Genomic DNA, 21923 nt, shown 5'->3' on the forward strand with positions numbered 1-21923 from the left:
TCTGGCAGACGTAGCAGGGCTGTTAACGATACCAGCTACAGTGGAGTCCTATGGAATGCCTTGGGCCCTGGCACTTAATTATTTAGAAATAAGCAGTGACTTCCTTGCCATGCTGTACCTAAACACGTATTTTCCACTGTAGCTCCAGGAAAGGTTTATACAGACACACAGATTCAGGCACAAAGTTTTAGAAAATATTGAAAGGAAAGTGCATATAGAGAAGTATAGATGCACTGTTCTTAACTCCACACTAGAAGATATACTTACTGTCACAGTATACATGAGGATTTGGGCATAGAAAGTCTATACATACTTACCTGTCGATATTTGTGCCCTGTCTCTTGGTATGACATTAAGGTACTACAGTGTTCCCTACTCAGTTTTCCAGACTCACACCCCCATCTGCATGTCTTTCGTCCATCTGAAGAAATGTTTTCAAGCACACTCCATTTTACACTTCAGAACACCCACATTTGCTACTTAATTAGTTTTAAGCCGTGACAATGCTCTGTGATGTAGGGTGGTTTGTCATTCCTGTATTTCATTGATGAGAATGAGGCTACACTTGAATGCTTTTGGGAACATTGGGTTCAGAATGACAGCAGACAATCTGGTTTCTTGATGGATGTACACACTTCCCCACACATCCTTCCTCCTTTCAGCCTGGCAGTACCCGACTCCCTCTCTTCCAGGTGGTTCATGATCCCATTGTCGGGACAGGTCCTGCCCCCTCTTTTCCAAACAAGCATTGGCATAGCCAATAGGTCTCACTTTTGGGACCTTATAACTATTTAGTTATGCAACACAATATCCTTGGTGCAACAACAGCAACTGTTACATGGCTAAACACTTATAAGGTCCCAATGGCGAGACCTATTGGCTATGCCATTGCTTGTTATTTTAGCCTTTGAGCCACTGAGCAATGTTTAGGGATTTTTAGAAGGAGTCTTGCTGCAGCATTCTGTAAAACCTGGAGTTTATTCAAATTATATTTTGGCGTGGTCAGAAGCAGGCTGTTTCAGTAATCTATTTTAGAGAGGACTAATGCTGTAATTACAGTCTTTTGTAGTCTATAAAAGGTAGGATTTTCTCAATTCCTAAGAATATTAAAGTGGCGGAATTTACAGCATTTACTTGTTTTGTGAAGTTGACTTTTGAATCTGTAATCACTCCTAAGTTTTGTGCTTTATCTACTGGGGGGCGGGACTGGACCCATAGTGTTTCGCCATACGTCAGGGCCTCAAAAAAGTAATTCAGGCCCAATCAGCATCACCTCAGTTTTAATAGCATTTAGCTTAAGGCATTTTCTCTCCATCCAGCTATGGACGGTTATCATGCAGTTCTAAAATCTTTTTCCAGTACTCCCATCATTTTCCTCTATGGAGACCACAATGTGAGTATCGTTAGTATAGGATGTGAGTGAAAAAACAAACTTCCTTATCAGTTCTGCTAGTGGAGAGACATACATATTAAAAAGAGTGGGGCTCAGTGAAGATCCCTGTGGCACTCCACAAGGCAGGGAGAAAGAGTGAGAAGTGAAGTTGTCTAATTTCACTGCTTGTTCTCGATCTGCCAAGTAGGATTTCAGTACCCTTCAAGCCTGTCCTGCAATTGCACATGTCTTTTGGTGGTTTAGTAGTAGTTGGTGGTTGCCAGTGTCAAAAGCCGCCAAGACATTAAGCAGGATCAGGGCAGCTCCTTTTCCCTGGTCTGAGACCTGCCTGATCTCTTCGGTTACCTTGAGCAATGTTGTCTCTGTGCTGTGGCCTGTCCAAAAGCCAAACAGTGTGTTATCTAAAAGTTTGTTTGTCTCAACAAAGGAGGCCAATTGTTTGTTCAAGAGCATTTCCACTATTTTCGCAGGTAGTGGGAGACTGGAGATTGGTCTGTAATTCCCTGGATCCTTTTGATCAAGGGATGCTTGTAGGATCATCTCAGTTAAATCCTAGTTTATATAATGGAGGGTGTGCTATTGCTCACTTTAATTCCTTAGACACCATTGCAAATTCAAGAGAGGAGTTTATGAGTTGTATTATGAGGGGCTCCATATCAGTGCATGCATCCCTTAAGGTATGTGCTGGGTAAACATCCAAAGACGATCCTACTGGACTACTGTGGCTCAAGAGAGTTTCAATTTACTCCCTTATAATGGCCTGAAATCCAAAATGGAGCTGAACTGTTGTCTATTTTATGTCATGAGTTAGCTTTGAATGATAGAATAGTTCATTTTTTTCCAGCTCTGATGTCACAATTATAGCTACTCAGTGCAAGGATGTATTTTATTTTGTCAGACTGCTCATCATAACCTGTATGCCAAGTGGTCTCGAGCTTTCCTAGGACTAACATTTGCATTATTAAGTTGGTGGTAAGCAATCTGCATTTGATAAATTGAGGGTCAACCTCCGCTTTTTTAGTTTGCTGTTTTATGACACTCTTTGCTGATGTTTTACCAATATGTCAAAACATATGCAGTAGTGGTCAGCAGTGGCAGCTCCTACGCTATGGTAGAGGAGCCTTGCCCCACTGAACAAAAGGAAAAATAACATGATAATAACTATAGTTATTCTTGTGTTATTTTCCCTATGGCTGTCAGTGGCCCTCGGGTGGGGCGGGGCTTGCCAAAGCAGGAGAGGAGTGCTATTCACTCCCAAAGTGTTCATGAAGTGTTTGGCCGGCACTCATTGCAGCGTTGTAATTGGCTCACAGGAGCCTATCTGCTGGGTCCTTCCTCCTGGCGGCCGGGAGTCTGCAGGAAGATGACGGAAGACGTAGGAGAGGCAGGAGCCGGCCGGCAGGCGGGCTGGCCATTCCAGGTAAGTAGGTTTTGTATTTTTTATTTTTTGTTCCATCCTTCGCACCCACATCCCGCTCCCCCACCCGTGTCTGGTAGCAGCTGCTACTAGTGGTCAGTCAATCCCATTTCAATGACCTGAATAAAAAACACACTCTGATTGCGCAGAAAAATTAAGTCTCTGGTGTGACCTAACTTCAAGCGCCTGTCAACAGATTTCCGTTAGTAGTCAAGATTGCAATATCGTATCCGCTGAAGCAGCAGTACTGGAACTCCAGCCTGTCATAGAAAAATTAAGGGTCAAACCTAATGAATCAACTATATCAATGACCACAGTCACGACATCCCAATCTCAACCACTTTTTCCCTCAAGTCCACCCTGGTCGGGAAAACTTAATACTGGACCCAACCTTTCAAAAGTAATTTACAATAAGAAACCATCCTCATCGATAAATACCCAGACACTGAGGCACGGTCCACGAGACCCCTCCCAATCTCAACTGGGATCAGACGTAGGCTCCTCAATCGACAAAACAACTCAGCCTAATTTAAGCCCAAGCAGCAAAGGGGCAAAATGGGATCTACAGGGCTCCAAAATACTTTTTGCCCCTAAACATAAATCAAAAGGTCGTCATGACACCCTAAATAGGTCAAATATAATAAAACTAGTGAATGGTGCCCCGGGTTTTGAGGCCCTTTCATCGGACGACATTGAGTCCATTGAATTCCTTCCACCTAGAGGCATACAACCCTCTGAGGTAACTCTGGTGTCATTCAGGTCCATACTTGGGCACGAGCATTCTTAGAATATAAGGTTACCTTTCGGGAATGGGGCATCAAAATGTATCCATATTCCACTCCAGGTTATCCTACAGTGCTATTAAATAAGCCAGCAACCCTGCTAAAAGCTGAATCCCCTAGAACTGGAGTCAAAACCAGGCCATATTCAATCTTAAAAAATGCCTTAAGATCAATAGAAATGAACACTACTTCCTTGAGTGCAGACCTTCATCTTGACAAAACTCAAGATTGGGGATGGCTTCCGGCTGCCCTGTTTTGTAGGAAAACAGACTGACCACATGAACCACCTTTGGCAGACCCAAACTGCAAGGCCCTGACCCAATTAAGATCTCAAGCATTCCCACCTGTAAATCCTTTAAACCTTGCGCCAGATCCCTCTTTCACATTGTGTTCATGGAACATTAGTGGTCTCCAACATAAAATTACCAACTTGGAGACGCACTCCTTCATATTTGGGCACACTGTAATAGCCCTCCAAGAGACATGGGCCACTCAAAACTGTCCTGTGACTGGCTTTATTGAATTTTGGAAACCAGCAATTAGAGACTGCCCATATGGCCACCCTCAAGGCGGCTTGTCGATCTACGTTTTGAATAACTTAAATGGTCCGATCGTGCCACTAAACTTTGACGAAGACTGGCTACTTGGGGTTCAAATTAACTCATGGAGCAAACAACGTGCACTCCTATTTCTTAACATCTATATTAACCCAAGTATGCGCACAAAAAAGGTCCATCTAACCCGCTTAATGAAAATTGTGTGCGACCTGGCTGCGGATCAACCATATTCTGACTGTATAATCTCAGGGGACTTTAACACCAACCTCTTTCAGGGTAATACCGCCGATCAGCAAGGGATTTTCCAATTTACACTCACAGAGGCAGAGGCACAGGCTAAACCACCAAATCAAGCCTACTGTGGTCTGGGAGAACTTTGCGTGCTGCAACTCTATAGTGCCGGATGTCTGGTAATGAACGGCAGATCCATGAATGATACTCCACCAAAATGGTCCTGGACAAATGGCCGCAAACAATCTTATCTAGACTACACCATCTGTAATTCAGCCCGACTTAAGCACCAGGGCAAGTTCTGTATTCAACCTCGAACAGAAACCGACCATCGCCCCCAGATTGTTACTCTCAATGTAAAGTCAGAGTACCACAAACCGGCCCCAACAAAATGCACAGGAATGTATACTGAAAATTTGAAGCGCCTAAGATGGAGTGAAGACATAAGCCCTAATGTCATGAAGGCAAGTATGACTCTTATAACAGACAGATTTGACCCGGCGCTCCTTCCTACTGTTGCATGGTCGATGTTCTGTTCTCAATTGATAACTCTCTTCCCAGCCAAACTGCACTCCCACAAGGCCTCTTCCAGTCGCCAGCTTTCAATTTCAAGCCAATCAAGGATGTTGAAGAAATCCATGAACAATACCTTGCGGTCTCTTACAAAATCCCCAGGAAACAACGAGCTCCTGAATGCATACAAAACTGCTCAAAAATCATTCAGGCAGGCAATACAAAAAGACAAACGATCCCGCCAAAGTAAATTCTGGTACAAACTAATATGGGAGAGCAAAAACCGCAACGCAAGAAAATTAATTCTGGGTTCTAATCAATCGCTGCAACTCTAGCTCATCCAGCTCTGGGTCGGCAAACATTCAAGAAGCAGACTGGTTTGCTTTCCTGACAGAACACTTTAGGTCTCCAGAATGTACAGTGCCTATAAAAACACGCGCACTCAATTTGATGGAAATAGGCCAGAGCAAGAACCGGAGCAGGCTCATTGATTGTTCAGCCCCTGCAGTGACGACCTGCAGACCACCTAAGAAATGGTTACCAAAGTACTGTTAAAAGCGAGATCAGAAGGAGCTCCGGGTCCAAATGGCCTACCGCAGAACTTATTTAAATCAAATATAGCTCTTTGGACAAGATACTTAACTAACCTTTTCAACTTTGCATTAAGAACTTCAAACATACCGGACTCTTGGCGTGGTGCAATAATTCATCCAATCTATAAATCAGGCTTCCACGCCTCTCCATACAATTACAGACTAATTGCTCTCTTAGACATCGAGGCTCAGCACTATGCAGGAATTCTTCTAAAGGAGCTGAGAATATGGGCGGAACAGAACAACTTGATCCCAATTAATCAAACCGGCTTCACCGCCAAATCTGGCACTCTGACTAACCTACTGACATTGTCCATAATTGTTGACAAAGCATGTTCCACATCCAGGGCTGTTTTTTGTTGCTTTGTTGATTTTAAAGCCGCCTTCGATCGGGTCCCCAGGGCTGTCCTATGGGAAAAGCTAAAAAAATCTTTCTGGAGGCTATTATTGAATTACATTCAGGCACATGGGTTCAAGTGAAGTTGGGGTCCGGCACACATCTCTCTCAGAAAATCTTGACAACCAGAGGTGTCAAACAGGTATGTGTGCTGGCCCCACTTCTTTTTAATCTGTTTATAGCAGACTTGTCGGCTGTCTTAGAAGAGCAAAACAGCCATCCACCTAAGATGGGAGGGTTACCAATAAGCAACCTTCTATATGCCGACGATTTGGTTCTTGTTAGTCTTACACGGGTAGGGTTGCAAAGGCTTTTGGACAAACTGTACAACTACACCACCGCGAACAAATTAGAGGTTAACCTAAAGAAAACCCAAGTGGTTACCTTTGGAAGAAAACAAAACGTCGGTGGTGGCTGGTTGTATAACAATATGAGCCTTGTAACAGAAAGTACATATAAATACTTAGGGGTCAACTTTGACTCTAGGGGTAACTTTGCTAAGCAGCGCAAGGAGATATCAGTAAAAGCCATGACTCTACAGGTGACCCTCTCTAAGCTCTCAAAAAATCTGTCTGGTCCAAGCTTATCACCTTTACTGGAAGTAATGAGAGCAAAAATTGGGCCGACCTTGTCATACGGCCTTGAGATTTTCAGGGGTAATCTAAACACCAACCGAAACCAACACGTGACCAAAATTTATTAAAAAAGTACTCCATCTGCCTAAAAATGCTTCTGCTGCCCAAATTAGATTAGAACTGGGCATATTAAATTATGAAGTTTCTATCATCGGCACATACTTAAACCTCTGCCACAAACTCAGACAAGCAGAGACAGGCTCACTAGAGTCACTAGTTTGGCTAGATATTACCCAGAAAAACCCAGGGGGCTCGTATGGTCGCTTTATCAAGGACTCCATCCGCGAAATGTCTGCGGGCGACCTATGGGCCCTTAACCCAAGTATGACAGCATTTAAAACCAGCATTAAGAAATGTGTCAGAATGAGCTCCCTTATCATAGACAAAGCCCATTTTGCCAAACGCAGACATGCATGGGCAATTATGAATTCTTATGGGCGGCTTTCTCCTGCTGCCTACCTGTCTTGCACCTACTGCCTGCATTTAAAAATTAGTTTTATGGCTATCAGATTGGGTGACTGGCAATTCCTAAAAGACTTGCCCTCTTGGCGTCGTATGTCAGAAGTTTTATTGTGCAGAGGGTGCGGCAAGACGGCTGAAACCTTGGAGCACGTGGTCTGTCTTTGCCCTGCCCTTATGTCACAGCGCAGACGTAAACTGAAAATGGAGTGGAACAGGTTGGGTATCCGGACCTGCAGACAGGCAATTATAGCAGCCCTGAGCCCTGAAAATACAGCTTTAAACATAGGCCTTACAACCTATATTCGTTTTGCATATCGCAATTTTACGCAGCTATCGGAAGGGCCTGCCAATGCCGCTCTCTTTCAAGCAATAGTTTAAATTAAACTGCACTCCACTTCTAAGCTGCTAAAACTGTTTACTATCTGATAGCACTTTTATTATAACCCGCTGCTATCGACTTGTTTGCTGCTGCTTTTTATCTGTTCCTTTTTTTTATCATAATCCGCAGTAATTTGCTGAAAATCAGACTGTTTTTATAAGCCCAATATTGCTACCTGTCAGTATCATAGTCCTCTCCTGTTTTAATGTTACGCTGACCCTGTTGTTCTGCATATAATGGGTTTTTTAACTATTTATATGTATTAGAAGCCGCATAACACAATTTGGAAGATTTTTTCTAATCATTGCTGTTTAAATGGATTTTTGTTTTTTCTTAACAACTTGTATTGCTGTCGGAACCATTGAGGTGCTCTTTTAAGGATATTTTATACCCAAATAAAGATTATTATTATTATTAAGTCTCTGGTGTGACCAGCTTTTTTGCAGGTCGTTTACGATGTGTCCCAACCGTAGGAATGATTAAATTTGGATTACATTCAATCAATCAATCAATCAATGACACTTATAGAGCGCGCTACATACCCGTAGGGTCTCAAGGCGCTTGGGGGAGGGGGGGTTGCCGCTACTGCTCGAACAGCCAGGTCTTCAGCTTCTTCCTGAAGGAGAGGTGGTCTTGGGTCAGGCGCAGGTCGGTCGGGAGGGAGTTCCAGGTCTTCGCGGCCAGGTAGGAGAAGGACCTTCCTCCTGTAGTTGCTCTTCGGATGCGGGGGACGGCGGCGAGGGCGTGGTTGGCTGACCGGAGGTGGCGTTTGGGAGCGTAGAAGTTGATCCGGCTGTTGAGGTAGCTCGGGCCTTGGTCGTGTAGGGCTTTGTGTGCGTGGGTGAGGAGGCGGAAGGTGATTCTTTTGTTGACGGGGAGCCAGTGGAGGTCTCTCAGATGTCCGGAGATGTGGCTGTGTCGTGGGATGTCGAGGACGAGTCTGGCTGAGGCGTTCTGGATCCGCTGGAGTCTCTTCTGGAGCTTGGCGGTGGTGCCGGCGTAGAGGGCGTTGCCGTAGTCCAGTCGGCTAGTGACGAGGGCCTGGATGACGGTCTTCCTGGTCTCGGTGGGGATCCACCAGAAGATCTTCCGTAGCATGCGTAGGATGTTGAAGCACGCCGAGGAGACGTTGTTGACTTGCCTTGTCATGGAGAGGGAGGAGTCCAGGATGAAGCCCAGGTTGCGTGCATGGTCCGTCGGTTTGGGTGCGGTGCCCAGGGCGGGGGGCCACCAGGAGTCGTCCCAGTTGGAGGGCGAGGAGCCCAGGATGAGGACCTCCGTCTTGTCCGAGTTCAGTTTCAGGCGGCTGGTCGTCATCCATTCGGCTACCTCTCTCATCCCTTCGTGCAGGTTGGCTCTGGCGGTGGCGGGGTCGTTGGTCAGGGAGAGGATCAGCTGGGTGTCGTCGGCGTAGGAGATTATGCTGAGGTTGTGTTGGCGTGCGATGGCCGCGAGGGGGCTCATGTAGACGTTGAAGAGGGTGGGGCTCAGAGAGGATCCTTGAGGGACGCCGCAGATGACTTCGGAGGCCTCTGACTTGTACGGTGGTAGGCGGACTCTCTGTGTTCTTCCGTCGAGGAAGGAGATGATCCATTCCAGCGCCTTGTCCCGGATTCCGACGTTGCTGAGGCGCTGTACTAGGGTGCGGTGGCAGACAGTGTCGAATGCCGCGGAGAGGTCTAGGAGGATGAGGGCCGCTGTTTCTCCGTTGTCCATCAGGGCTCGGATGTCATCGGTGGCGGCGATGAGGGCGGTCTCGGTGCTGTGATTGGCTCGGAAGCCGGACTGTGAGGGGTCGAGGGATCCATTCGTCTCGAGGAAGGCAGTCATCTGCTTGTTGACGGTCTTCTCGATGACTTTGGCTGGAAACGGGAGGAGCGAGATGGGGCGGTAGTTCTTGAGGTCGGTGGGGTCCGCTGTTGGTTTCTTGAGTAGAGCGCTGAGTTCGGCGTGCTTCCAGCTCTCAGGGAAGGTGGCGGTGTCGAAGGATGTGTTGATGATGTCTCGCAGATGGGGTGCGATGACAGCGTCGGCCTTGTTGAAGACGTGGTGGGGGCAGGGGTCGGTCGGTGATCCGGAGTGGATGGAGTTCATCGTGCGGATGGTGTCTTCGGTGCTGATCGGGGTCCAGGCGTGGAGGGTGGTGGTGGGGGGTGGTTGTTCGGTCCTGGTGTGCGTTGGTTGTTTGTTGAAGCTGTTGTGTATGTCCGCGATCTTGTTGTGGAAGTAAGAGGCGAGGGAGTCGCAGAGGTCTTGCGATGGGGTGATGTCGTTGTTTCCTGCGCTGGGGTTGGAAAGCTCTTTCACGATGTTGAAGAGTTCCTTGCTGTTGTGTGCGTTGTTGTCCAGCCGGTCTTTGAATGCAGTTTTCTTGGCGGCGCGGATCAGCTGGTGGTGCTTCCGAGTGGCCAGTTTGAGGGTGGTCCTGTTGTCCGGTGTAGGTTCCCTTCTCCAGACTTTCTCGAGGGCTCGGCAGTTCTTCTTGGAGCTCTTGAGTTCGTCGGTGAACCATGGGGCCTTCTTGCAGCAGGGTCTGCTGGGCGGGGTCCTCAGCGGGGCGAGCTCGTCCGCGCAGATGCTGATCCACTTCGTGAGGTTCTCGGCGGCCTGGCTGGGGTTCGCTGAGCTGGCAGGAGGGTGCTGGCTCAGGGAGGTGTCGAGCTGGTCTGCTGTGATCTTGTTCCAGCTTCTGCGGGCGGCCTGTTGCTGGTGGTGGTGGGTCGTCGTTCTCTTGAAGGCGAAGTGGACGCAGCTGTGGTCCGTCCAGTGGAGTTCTGTGGCGTGGCTGAAGGCGACGTCTTTGCTGGATGAGAAGACGGCGTCGAGTGTGTGTCCGGCGAGGTGGGTGGGGGTGGACACCAGCTGCTTGAGTCCAAGATTGGCGAGGTTATCGAGCAGGGTGCTGGTGTTGCGGTCGTTGTTGTTCTCCAGATGGAAGTTGAGGTCCCCCAGGAGGACGTAGTCAGCGGAGGGGAGGGCATGCGGGCTGACGAAGTCGGCGATGTCCTCGCTGAATTGTGTGCGTGGTCCCGGAGGTCGGTAGATCAGGGTGCCTCTGAGGGTGGTGTTTGGGTTGGTGTGGATCTGGAAATGCAGGTGTTCAGCGCTGGTCAGGGTGATGTCGGTGCTGGTCGTGAGATGGATGGTGTTCCTGTGGATGACGGCGATGCCTCCTCCCATCTGGTTTGCGTTGCGGTCCCTCCGGACGATCTTGTAGCCCTCTGGGATGGCGATGGCGATGTCGGGGGCTGAAGAGGCGTTCATCCAGGTCTCCGTGAGGAAGGCAACGTCAGGGGCTGTGGCGTCTAGGAGGTTCCAGAGTTCGATGGCGTGTCTGTGGACGGAGCGGGTGTTGAGCAGGATGCACTTGAGGTGGGTGCTGCTGGTGTTCGACTTGGCGGGAGCTGGTGTGAGGCAGGTCCGGATGCAGGTGAACTTGCAGGCTTGGCAGCTGAACGGTCCGTGGGAGCGTCGTGGGGTGGCTTGGTGGCAATCTGGCAGTCGGCCGGTGTTGAGTGCGATGAGGGTGGCGGCGGAGTACGTCAGGCGGGTCGGTCGGGGTCGGGGTCTTCGTGGGCCAGGGGTCCTGGCACTGGGCGCGGTCCAGGCGCGGACGGGCTTACCTTTGGCGCGCCTTCGGCGCACAATCGGCGCGCCCGCTGCGCGTCAACGCTGCGCGTTCGCGCGGTCGCCATATAAGGCGAAGTGCGCGGGTGGGCGGAGCAGCTGGGAGGCGGGAGCGGGGAGGGAACAGAATGAAAAAAGGGGCGGGGTCAGCGGTGGTGGCGGGAGCGGGGAGGGAGGACGGAGGGCGGCGAGAAAGGCGGGAAACCAGGAAGGAGCCCGCTAGCACGGGCAACAATCGCTCAGCAACACAGGCACAAATGAAGGTCAAAACACGAAAAACAGACAGCAGCGTAGGAAAGAAAATACAGGCACAAATGCAGGTCAAAACCTAATAAAAACAAATAGCAGCGTAGGGAAGAAAACACAGGCACAAATGCAGGTTAAAACAAAATAAAAACAAATAGCAGCGTAGGGAAGAAAACACAGGCACAAATGCGGGTCAAAACAAAATAAAAACAAATAGCAGCGTAGGGAAGAAAACACAGGCACAAATGCAGGTCAAAACAAAATAAAAACAAATAGCAGCGCAGTCAGCCGGCGGCCGGCAGCGAGGCAGCGAGGCAGAGAGCAAGGCAGTGGGGCACACACACAGCAGCTGGTGGCCGTGCGGCGCGGGGGTGTCCCACAAGTGGGTCACACTCACCTGCGCCGCGCGGTCGCCATATAAGGCCAAGTGCGCGGGTGGGCGGAGCAGCTGGGAGGCGGGAGCGGGGAGGGAACAGAATGAAAAAAGGGGCGGGGTCAGAGGTGGTGGCGGGAGCGGGGAGCGGGGAGGGAGGACGGAGGGCGGCGAGAAAGGCGGGAAACCAGGAAGGAGCCCGCTAGCACGGGCAACAATCGCTCAGCAACACAGGCACAAATGAAGGTCAAAACACGAAAAACAGACAGCAGCGTAGGAAAGAAAATACAGGCACAAATGCAGGTCAAAACCAAATAAAAACAAATAGCAGCGTAGGGAAGAAAACACAGGCACAAATGCAGGTTAAAACAAAATAAAAACAAATAGCAGCGTAGGGAAGAAAACACAGGCACAAATGCAGGTCAAAACAAAATAAAAACAAATAGCAGCGTAGGGAAGAAAACACAGGCACAAATGCAGGTCAAAACAAAATAAAAACAAATAGCAGCGGAGTCAGCCGGCGGCCGGCAGCGAGGCAGCGAGGCAGAGAGCAAGGCAATGGGGCACACACACAGCAGCTGGTGGCCGTGCGGCGCGGGGGTGTCCCACAAGTGGGTCACACTCACCTGCGCCGCGCGGTCGCCATATAAGGCCAAGTGCGCGGGTGGGCGGAGCAGCTGGGAGGCGGGAGCGGGGAGGGAACAGAATGAAAAAAGGGGCGGGGTCAGCGGTGGTGGCGGGAGCGGGGAGCGGGGAGGGAGGACGGAGGGCGGCGAGAAAGGCGGGAAACCAGGAAGGAGCCCGCTAGCACGGGCAACAATCGCTCAGCAACACAGGCACAAATGAAGGTCAAAACACGAAAAACAGACAGCAGCGTAGGAAAGAAAATACAGGCACAAATGCAGGTCATTCAAAGTCAAGGAATCATTCAAAGTATCCGCTCAAATGTTAATGTATCAACGACAAACCAGATCATTATAAATTGTTAGAGCTTGTATCATAAACTCCACTGGCCAGTTGAAAAATTCATTATTTATTAAGGGAGATTGGTAAATTTAACTGCAGTATGTCAATTCTTCCTTCTTCCAGTTGGGATACAATATCTCTCAGCAGATGAGCATCCGAGAGAAAATGAATGGTTCATGCTAAATAAAGATGCTTTATTAGCAATATTAGCGTTGTTATTACTACAACACGTCAGCATGGACTATGAAAATCAGAATAGTGAGTGACATTATCTGATTTAATTGTGAGCCACCTAAACGTATATGGTAATATGAGTGAGTGGGATGGGGCTCTTTCATTGCTCTGAGGTTTTAGAATTCGGAATTAATTCTTCCATGAAGCATTGCAGAGCCATAGTGGGGAGAGGCTGAGTTCCGGTAGTGGAGGTCCAAACATATGCTTAGCCTTCTTCATGAGAAATGCTGCGACCCATAAACAGACTACAATTAAAATGTTCATACAACTTCTCTAGAGAAAGACACTTCCACATCTCCTCTACCTCACCTGCGATATACCGTTCCTTCACGAGTCACCCCGTACACAGACCCATCAGTACCAACTTCGATCATCGAGAGTTTGCCAGCTACTTGCTGCCACCCGGTTCCCTGGCAGAAAGTTGGAGTGATGCCAAGACGGAAATGGATGCCATCAGTAGAGTTGACTCCCCAGCACCCAAGAGGTCCACAGGTGTAGTACTTCATCTCCCCTTGTATCCGGTACCAGGTTCTCGATGCTGTGGTGGGGTTGCTCAAGCAGAACACAGCATAGTTATTGGTGACACCAGAGATATATGTGGCTCCTCCAGCATCAATCTGCTTCAGTCCCCCTAAAATCAACATGACAACAGAAACTGAGAAAATCATAGAGAGTCACAAAAGGAATTGAGATTAGCAAAGAATAAATGCTACCAGGGCTCTGGAGTGATCTGAGGCAACAAAGCAGAACTTGAGAAAATAATCGAAACAATAGAGCACAATGTAGATTTTCAGGAGGAATCATCAACATGGACGGATGTTATCCTGGCATTGTTGGACAAGTCTATCTTAAACAATAAGTACAAAAAACTGTGACACTTTAACAAAGTCTACCCAGGCTTCTAGGCCCCCCATTTGTAGTACTGCCCCTGAAAACAAGATCAAAGTGCCCCTCTTAATGAACATGGCTGGAGAATTGTCTGAAGCTACCATGCAACACTTTATCTTTAATTGTTTTCACTTAGACATCTACAAACCCACCCCTTCAATCAGTCCTACTCAGCACTACTGAAATAAACACTCTAGCAAACCAGTCTTCTTCACTGAAGAGTTAGAACCCAAATTCACCAACTGTATTTACCCTTTACAAAGGCTAGGATTTACAGAATGACAGACTTTGCGAGAGAAGAAACAAAGATGCAATGTCTCCAAGCACATAGTTTGTTGAAATTGTCAGTATATTTTGCACTACACACATTGTGAGAACTGGCAAAGTGAATGTAAAAGACAGCAAAGGAGATTCACATGGAAAGCATGTACAAGTCATGAAATGTTACCAATGGCTCTTGTCAGTCAGTAAACAAGCTGTCCATGAGGTACTGGCCACTATCTATTCAGATTAGCAAACCCACAAGACCCAGAATCCACCCTGCCATAAGACCATCCAGGTCACCGCTCATGGGCTACAATATTGAGGCTCCTCAGTCACAGATCTAGTGATGACATTCTGCCAGTGGCCAGGAGGGATCACCCAGGACCATTCTTGCCGGATTTCACCTATTTGGTTCAGTAGAAAAGAAAAAGCTTTGATGTGGTAAAAAAGAGATTGCTAGAAATGGACCTCATGTACATGCAAGGCTCAAAATAGCAGCAGAAGGAAATCCTGGCATTTTCAGACACTGAAAGAAGCAAGGGGCAGATGGAGGATGAAGAGTTGGAGCTACAACCCCATTGGTGAGTTCTCTACAGGACAGAGACCGAGGGTATCAATGAAAATAAACTAATGTCCCAGTGACTAGGTACTGAGCTCCAATGGGATAGAGCTTATGAAAGGGGCATCCAGTCAAGTGAAGGGCTTGGAAGCCATGAGTAAGTGATACAGGAGGGCTCCTAGAAATTGAGATTCAGTTGCAATGCTGCTCCAATAACACCAGCCAAGGACAAAGGACGACCCAAGGGTGTTTAAAGCAGCAGCACCTGAACTCACTTCTCCATAGTGTGCAGGAGCCTGTATCGCTCACACCAAGAGGAGGTGCTTATGGGACAGCCTACTCCAGTTTGGTTTAAGTAGGTGTGTTTCCTCAATCAAACTAAGGACCATATGGACTAAATTTAGGAATACAGATTTCCTAATTTCAATTAGCTCCAAATCACAATTAGGAAATCGGTATTCCTAATGCATGAAACTCTCTTGAGTTTCTTTAGCGATTCCTTGTGGGTCGCAAATAGACCTACCTCATGCATATTAATGAGGTAGGTTGCAATTGGGGACTCATTAGGAATCGCAGCCATTCAAACCAAGTCCTGTGCACACGTTTAAAGGAACAATAGAGAGTGTCAATCCACAGTTATTGAATTTATATGTGAAATAACAACAAGGGTCAACACTAGTAGATATTTTTATTTTGAATTGTATTATTGACCAGCCGACATGTGTTTCGTCACCTGGGTATTCACCTGTGACTCTTCAGGGCTGAATGGAGATGAAAGAAAAGGTGGTTGGATCGTTGGACCGGTGATAATTCCAACCCGGTCAGGACGGGTAAAAGAAATCAAGAGGATAGCAGTGTGAAAGTAGAAATGTATGTGAAAGACGGGTAGGTCCTTTCCCCGGGGTTACGGGATCCAAAAGACAGGCGGATACGTCCGTGGAAAAGTGCTTCTGGCATTGGTCGCAGCCGCACATAGTCAGGATCCATAATACTTTCCTGCGTTGTTAGAAATCACAGCCATCACAGAGACCACCAAGTGTGTGAATACTTTTAAAGAAAATATTATTTTTTTCAAATGTAGCCTGTAAAGAAAAACAGGATGCATTTAAAAAGAAAAAAAATGAAATTTTTAAGTTTCATCTTTTAAGAGCAGGCCGCGTTCTGTGGAACCACTTCCTGCTCTTAAAAAAATCTTTTTTTTTCAAATTATGGAAGGGGAAGAAGTCCGAAGGGGACCCATTTCCATTTGAGAAAGGAATCCACCAATTTGGAAGGAACGCCCAAAATAGGCCCCTTCCAAATACCGAATTGGAAATACATATTGCTAACAAGTTACTGAATCCAATTTGGCATTTTGTAAATCTGAAAACTAATTTTTCTGATCGTAAACATCCCAATTTTGCAATTGCGCCAGTTGCAACCATAAAAATACTTTGTACATCTGGCCCCAACTTAATTCAAAAAGTATCAAAGAAATATATATAAACTTTACATAATTAAAACTGGTTACATAAAACTTCATGAAAACTCCAATATTTAAATATTCCAGACACATTTCAGAAAAAGTTCAACTACAACTTATTTTTCTCTTTTTAATGCATATGATTAATGAAACACATTAGTCGCTCTTCTGAACGCCTTCTTTAAATGTTTTCAATATTTCCTCCTTTATTGAGCTGTGGCTGGACATATCAGCAGTATATGCAAAAAATCATTAGACCCAGTTTTCACAAATGTGTATAATAATTTCTTAGTGCCATTTTTCCTCCTCTGTGTGCTTAAAATAAGGCCCAGCCTGTTGCTTGAATACAAATATAACTTGAAGAAAAAAATACAAGAGCAGCGGCTGCCGGTGCAGGTAAGTGAAGTTGGGCAGGGTAGGAGGGGGAAGTTGACAGATGACGGAATAGGTAAAATGTAATAAATAAAACATATTCCGGTGGCTGTCGACTCCCCCTCTCCACTGTGCCCCGCTCCACCACCCCACCGCGCTTACTTGCACCGGCCGCGACTGGTCAAGATGCATTTGGAAAACCAGAACAGTTGGCTGTGTCCTGATTGGCTAAGCGTTCCTAACTTCATGTGACATCTCATATTATGATGTTTTGGGAATGTGCGCCCATTTGCGTTTTATTCGGGCCAATCTCCCAGGCCCTGTGTCGCTGCCTGTGGGACTAATCTGGATTTTTCATGTTCACACGTTTGTCCTGATGGTTATGTGCCACCTCACCTGTGATCTGTCAATTAGTAGCCTCAGGCCTTGGGCCCAGGGCCTGCCTGATCATGTTTTTTCTGACTCATGGTTGATGGAGAGGTCATATCGGGGGATTTCAACAACAGTGATACAATTTCATGTTTCTTCCTACACGTATCGTTGTGTACGTCGACATCAATGTTAACAAGTCGAAACAACAACATATTTATTTTTATGTCTATAGACAGTACATGTAGCATGTATTTACAACGCCCTATTAACTTTTAACCACATGAAAATAATGAGCCCTGTTCCCAAAGGTACATCTACAAGTAGATATTTACTCATGTAGATCTAATTCTGCACCTAGATGTAAGTATACACGTTTTCACTGTTCACCATTTCAGACTGTAGTTTTACACATAAGTGTTAACTCAGATTTCTACACACCCAGAAATCATAGGGTAGAGACATCTAAGACAGAATCTGTAAGCGTAAAGATATTTCTACACTTAGGCAGAGTTCTCCGCCTCCAGGGCAAAGATCTATCTATGGTTAAGTATAGGGAAAGAAATAAAGTTTAATAAATATTTTTTAAACATTTTAAATGTTGTAATGTAAATTAAAAATGTTACATGATTTTAAATCATTAATATTGTCCTGGAGCTAATAAAATAAAATCTTATGGCAAATTAATCCATCAAAATAGATGATTATTCAATCATTTTATTACTAAACTATATTAATTGATTTTATAAATACATTTTTTTTTATCCAAACCTTTAAAAACACTCTCATTAACATGTTATTATTCTATTATTATTTAGTACAGTTAATTAAAAGGCCTGTGTTTTTTTATTAAATTAAGATAATTGTAACTTTGTATTAACCGTTTAAAAGTTTGATTTTACTACTTTCCCAAAATAAGTCAACACATTTTTTTGAATGATAAAATATAATTATTTTTATTTAATCAAACTTTTTAACACTAAAACAAGTGGGTGTTTGTGCATGTGTGTGTGTGTATGTGTGTCTGCTTCTATTATTTTCAATGGGATTGAGTTGCTATTCCTGTGAGTGGTATTCTCCAAAGCAAAGGCTGAAGTACATTTACTACTCTATTAATGATCATTTGGGCTGTGGTAACTTTAGAACTGTGTGCCTGGATTTACCAAACTTTCACGCAACGCAACACAGAAAGAAGGTTTTCCAGTCAGAAAAGTTTTTGTACAGAGATACCTTCCTTCATAAAAAAACTATCCTTTAAGGCTCATTCCAGAATGCAGCACACATACAAAGGGAAAGTAACAAGAAAAAATAAAGATATTCTCATTTTTACACCAGCTTTAGGTAGGCACAACAATTTGGAGCAAACCCAGGTTAACAGAATTTGATAAGTGTGGGTTGGCATCACAACCCATGGCTGGAACAACCTATGGAACGGCTCCCACACCAAGGTAACACAATACTGCCTTACATTCCTTTTATTTTTTACTAAGCCACTCACAACCATGCAAATTGGACTTTATATGGCTTAGTAAATCCTGAAATAAGTTTAGCGTTGAGGTTGCGTGAAAAAACGTGACACAACCCGATGTAAAATGTTAGTAAATCTGGGCTGTAGTTTGCGAATAGTAATGGTTTAACTCTTTTGTGGGTAGGTGTTTGTATTCCACTGCGCCTCCCCAAACCCCTCCTAACTGCTCCCTAACCACACCTCCCATTTAGAAGCAGGAATTGCCCATTTTCTAGTGAATCCCGAACAGTTTCTACAAAAACAAGTGCCTTGGTGTGCCGAGATCTCAGCCATGATAGTACATGTTCTATTCTTTGTATTTACCAACCAGACTGTTAGATGACTGATGACAACTTTTGCAACTTCCCATGAATTTGAAAGGACTTCAGAACTAGGGTTTATTGTTCTATGGCAAAATTACGTGTGATTAACTGCTGCCCCATAATGAAGGGCAAATAGAGGCTTCTTAATATTGGTAAGAGGCAGAGAAGATCATAAACATATTTCAAGTTTACACATTTAAAATGATTCCAGGGCTTAAACATTGACACATGCCAGGCTTATCCAGCTTTCATTCTGATACTTGAAGGCCTTAATTTATACAGGAGCCGCTCCTCTGTATTGGTGGAGGAGCATCGCCCCACAACATGCACCAGCAGATGATAAGTAAAATGACAATAATAAAGTTATTGTAATTTTATGTATGCTGCCTGTCTGAGCCCCGGAATGACTATAGGGCGAGCAGGATGGGCCATGTCAGGGAGGAGTAGGGTGCACTCATAAGTGTGCATGTGTGCTTGGCCTCTTGTCCTACACCGGCCAAACACAAATGCCCACTTATGTTTCTACAAAATGGCTGTGTTACACAGTAGGGTTGGAGAAAAAGCACAGGCTCCAGTGCACCATTTGAGTGGCAAACACGGCTGCTCAGACCAATCATGGCGCTTCTCTCATGTGACGGCAGCATCATGATTGGGTGTGGAGCCGTCGCCTTTATGCCCATCTATTTCCAGCCCAACGGTGACGAGAGGAGCAGCAAGGCGGCTGTCAGTCGGAGCAGAGTGGTAGGTAAGCTTTATTTTTTTTCTTTTATATTATTTAAATCCTTCTTCCTCAAACACCTGCCCTTCCCCGGCAGCCACCCTACCACCTAAGATAGGTGGCCGCCGCCACTTAATTTACATTGGGACAAACAAACTTGCACGTCACAGAATATAGATGTAAAACAAGGATCAGATCAAGTACTTCAAGCAGACATTGGGCAAATGGCAAACTCTTCCTCTAATCTCATAAAATTGAGTCTATAATGTGTTCCTGTGTGGGGAAATATATTCCCCATTTTTGAAATGCAGAGATCCTTTTGTGAAGAGGTGTGTGAACACCTGGTAGTAAGTATGTAAACTAGAAGACCTCAAAGCTCTCATAATGCATCTCTGCTCTCACTTGCTCTACGCACCAGGCTGACAATGTAAGCCATACTAAGGCCCTCATTATGAGTGGACCAAAAATTGGTATGATTATCATACCTCATAAATCCGACTCCCTTGAGTTGGAATTTATCAGGTGGGATATGTATCCCTCAATTGTGAGTTTATCATAAAACTCATAATTGTGATTTGTGCAGTACAATTCGCAAAGAACTGTGCCACTTGTAATGATGGCCTATGACTTCATAGACCTCTAACAATATATACCTGTCCTGACGTGCACCATGTCCTGTTCTCCAAGTGCTACGACATTCATAGAAGTCTCACAATGCATCTGTGTCCTCACTTTTACCTTACATTGTTATCCAAGCACAAAATATTCCAAGGCTCCCTCACAATCTATCTCTGTTTAGCTTTCACCACCTTCTGCTACCCCTCTACCAAAGACCCCAAGAGAAATCACATGTATTTTAACTGCATGATACACTACCATCTCAGACTGAGATATTCACAGTGATCTAACAGTTTGCCAATAGCCTGACCAACTGTATTTGCTTTTGTCAGCACAAAGACGTACACCGAGCTCTCACAAAGCACCTTCTATACTGCACTGTCTTTCATGTAAGGAGACATCTGCCAAGGGGGGGACAACCAAGCAGTAAGCACTTACCTGCAGTCACGCCGAGAGCTGCTCCTGGGTGGGGAACGCTGTGTGTCTCGCCGCTGCTGTTCCATCTTCGCGGCTGGAGACTACAGCTCCCAGTGAGCTTTGCGGGCACTTCCTGCCTCCCGCCCTCTTCACGCCCGGAGGCGCTACAAAGAACGGACGCTCCCTCGGTGGAGCGGGGGGACAACCAAGCAGTAAGCACTTACCTGCAGTCACGCCGAGAGCTGCTCCTGGGTGGGGAACGCTGTGTGTCTCGCCGCCGCTGTTCCATCTTCGCGGCTGGAGACTACAGCTCCCAGTGAGCTTTGCGGGCACTTCCTGCCTCCTGCCCTCTTCGTGCCCGTAGGCGCTACAAAGAACGGACGCTCCCTCGGTGGAGCGGGGGGACAACCAAGCAGTAAGCACTTACCTGCAGTCACGCCGAGAGCTGCTCCTGGGTGGGGAACGCTGTGTGTCTCGCCGCCGCTGTTCCATCTTCGTGGCTGGAGACTACAGCTCCCAGTGAGCTTTGCGGGCACTTCCTGCCTCCCGCCCTCTTCGCGCCCGGAGGCGCTACAAAGAACGGACGCTCCCTCGGTGGAGCGGGGGGACAACCAAGCAGTAAGCACTTACCTACAGTCACGCCGAGAGCTGCTCCTGGGTGGGGAACGCTGTGTGTCTCGCCGCCGCTGTTCCATCTTCGCGGCTGGAGACTACAGCTCCCAGTGAGCTTTGCGGGCACTTCCTGCCTCCCGCCCTCTTCGCGCCCGGAGGCGCTACAAAGAACGGACGCTCCCTCGGTGGAGGGGGGGGGACAACCAAGCAGTAAGCACTTACCTGCAGTCACGCCGAGAGCTGCTCCTGGGTGGGGAACACTGTGTGTCTCGCCGCCGCTGTTCCATCTTCGCGGCTGGAGACAACAGCTCCCAGTGAGCTTTGCGGGCACTTCCTGCCTCCCGCCCTCTTCGCGCCCGGAGGCGCTACAAAGAAAGGATGCTCCCTCCGCGTCGCGGGACACGCGCGGGCGTCGCCGGGCTGAGCCCGGGCAGAGGGCGGGCCGTCTAAGGGCGTCCTAGGACGACCAGGAACGGGACGGGCCACGTCCTTTTCATCATGGGTAAGCGAAAATTAGTTACATCTGCGGTGGGGGAAGTGAAAGCCAAAGTCCCTAAGTACCCCAATAGCATTATCACTTACCTGACTACTAAAGTGGATGAACTCTCTACCCAGATTGCGGCCACTGAGCGTGAGCTGGGCCTTGAAAGTACTCTAGTGGGCTCTGGCACACCTAATACTTCTACCATCAATTGTACACCGCTGGAACCAAGGGTTATTATTGAGACATGCAGACCAAATATGCCCCAGGCCCCCACTGTACTTCCTATCCCAGAATTGCCAGAAACAGTGATACCTCCCATATCTGGGGTCTCTGGTGACAAAGAGAATATAACAAGCAGCCAGGTTGGGGGACAACGTGCGATTTACATTACAGAGGAGGGAATTTCGTCTCTACTAGAAAAACTTTTTTCTGACAGAATGGAATCTGCCCTAATTCAGATTGCCACTGATATAACGGAGACTTTGAAGGATTGTGTTAAGGACCTTTTGGTGAAATGTGACCGTA

At 46.8% G+C, this 21923-nt stretch overlaps 1 protein-coding gene across 1 annotated transcript in view; it reads right to left on the reverse strand.

Moving 5' to 3' along the window:
* Positions 1-21923, reverse strand: part of LOC144790868 (fish-egg lectin-like) — a 174731-nt gene that overhangs the window by 65788 nt on the left and 87020 nt on the right. Inside the window, exon 4 of the mRNA XM_078665526.1 lies at positions 13115-13436. Within this exon, the coding sequence (XP_078521652.1) occupies positions 13115-13436 (322 nt within the window). The remainder of the gene's footprint in view (positions 1-13114; positions 13437-21923) is intronic.

The sequence above is a fragment of the Lissotriton helveticus genome, chromosome 11, assembly GCF_964261635.1.
Source record: "Lissotriton helveticus chromosome 11, aLisHel1.1, whole genome shotgun sequence".
Taxonomy (NCBI): Eukaryota; Metazoa; Chordata; class Amphibia; order Caudata; family Salamandridae; genus Lissotriton; species Lissotriton helveticus.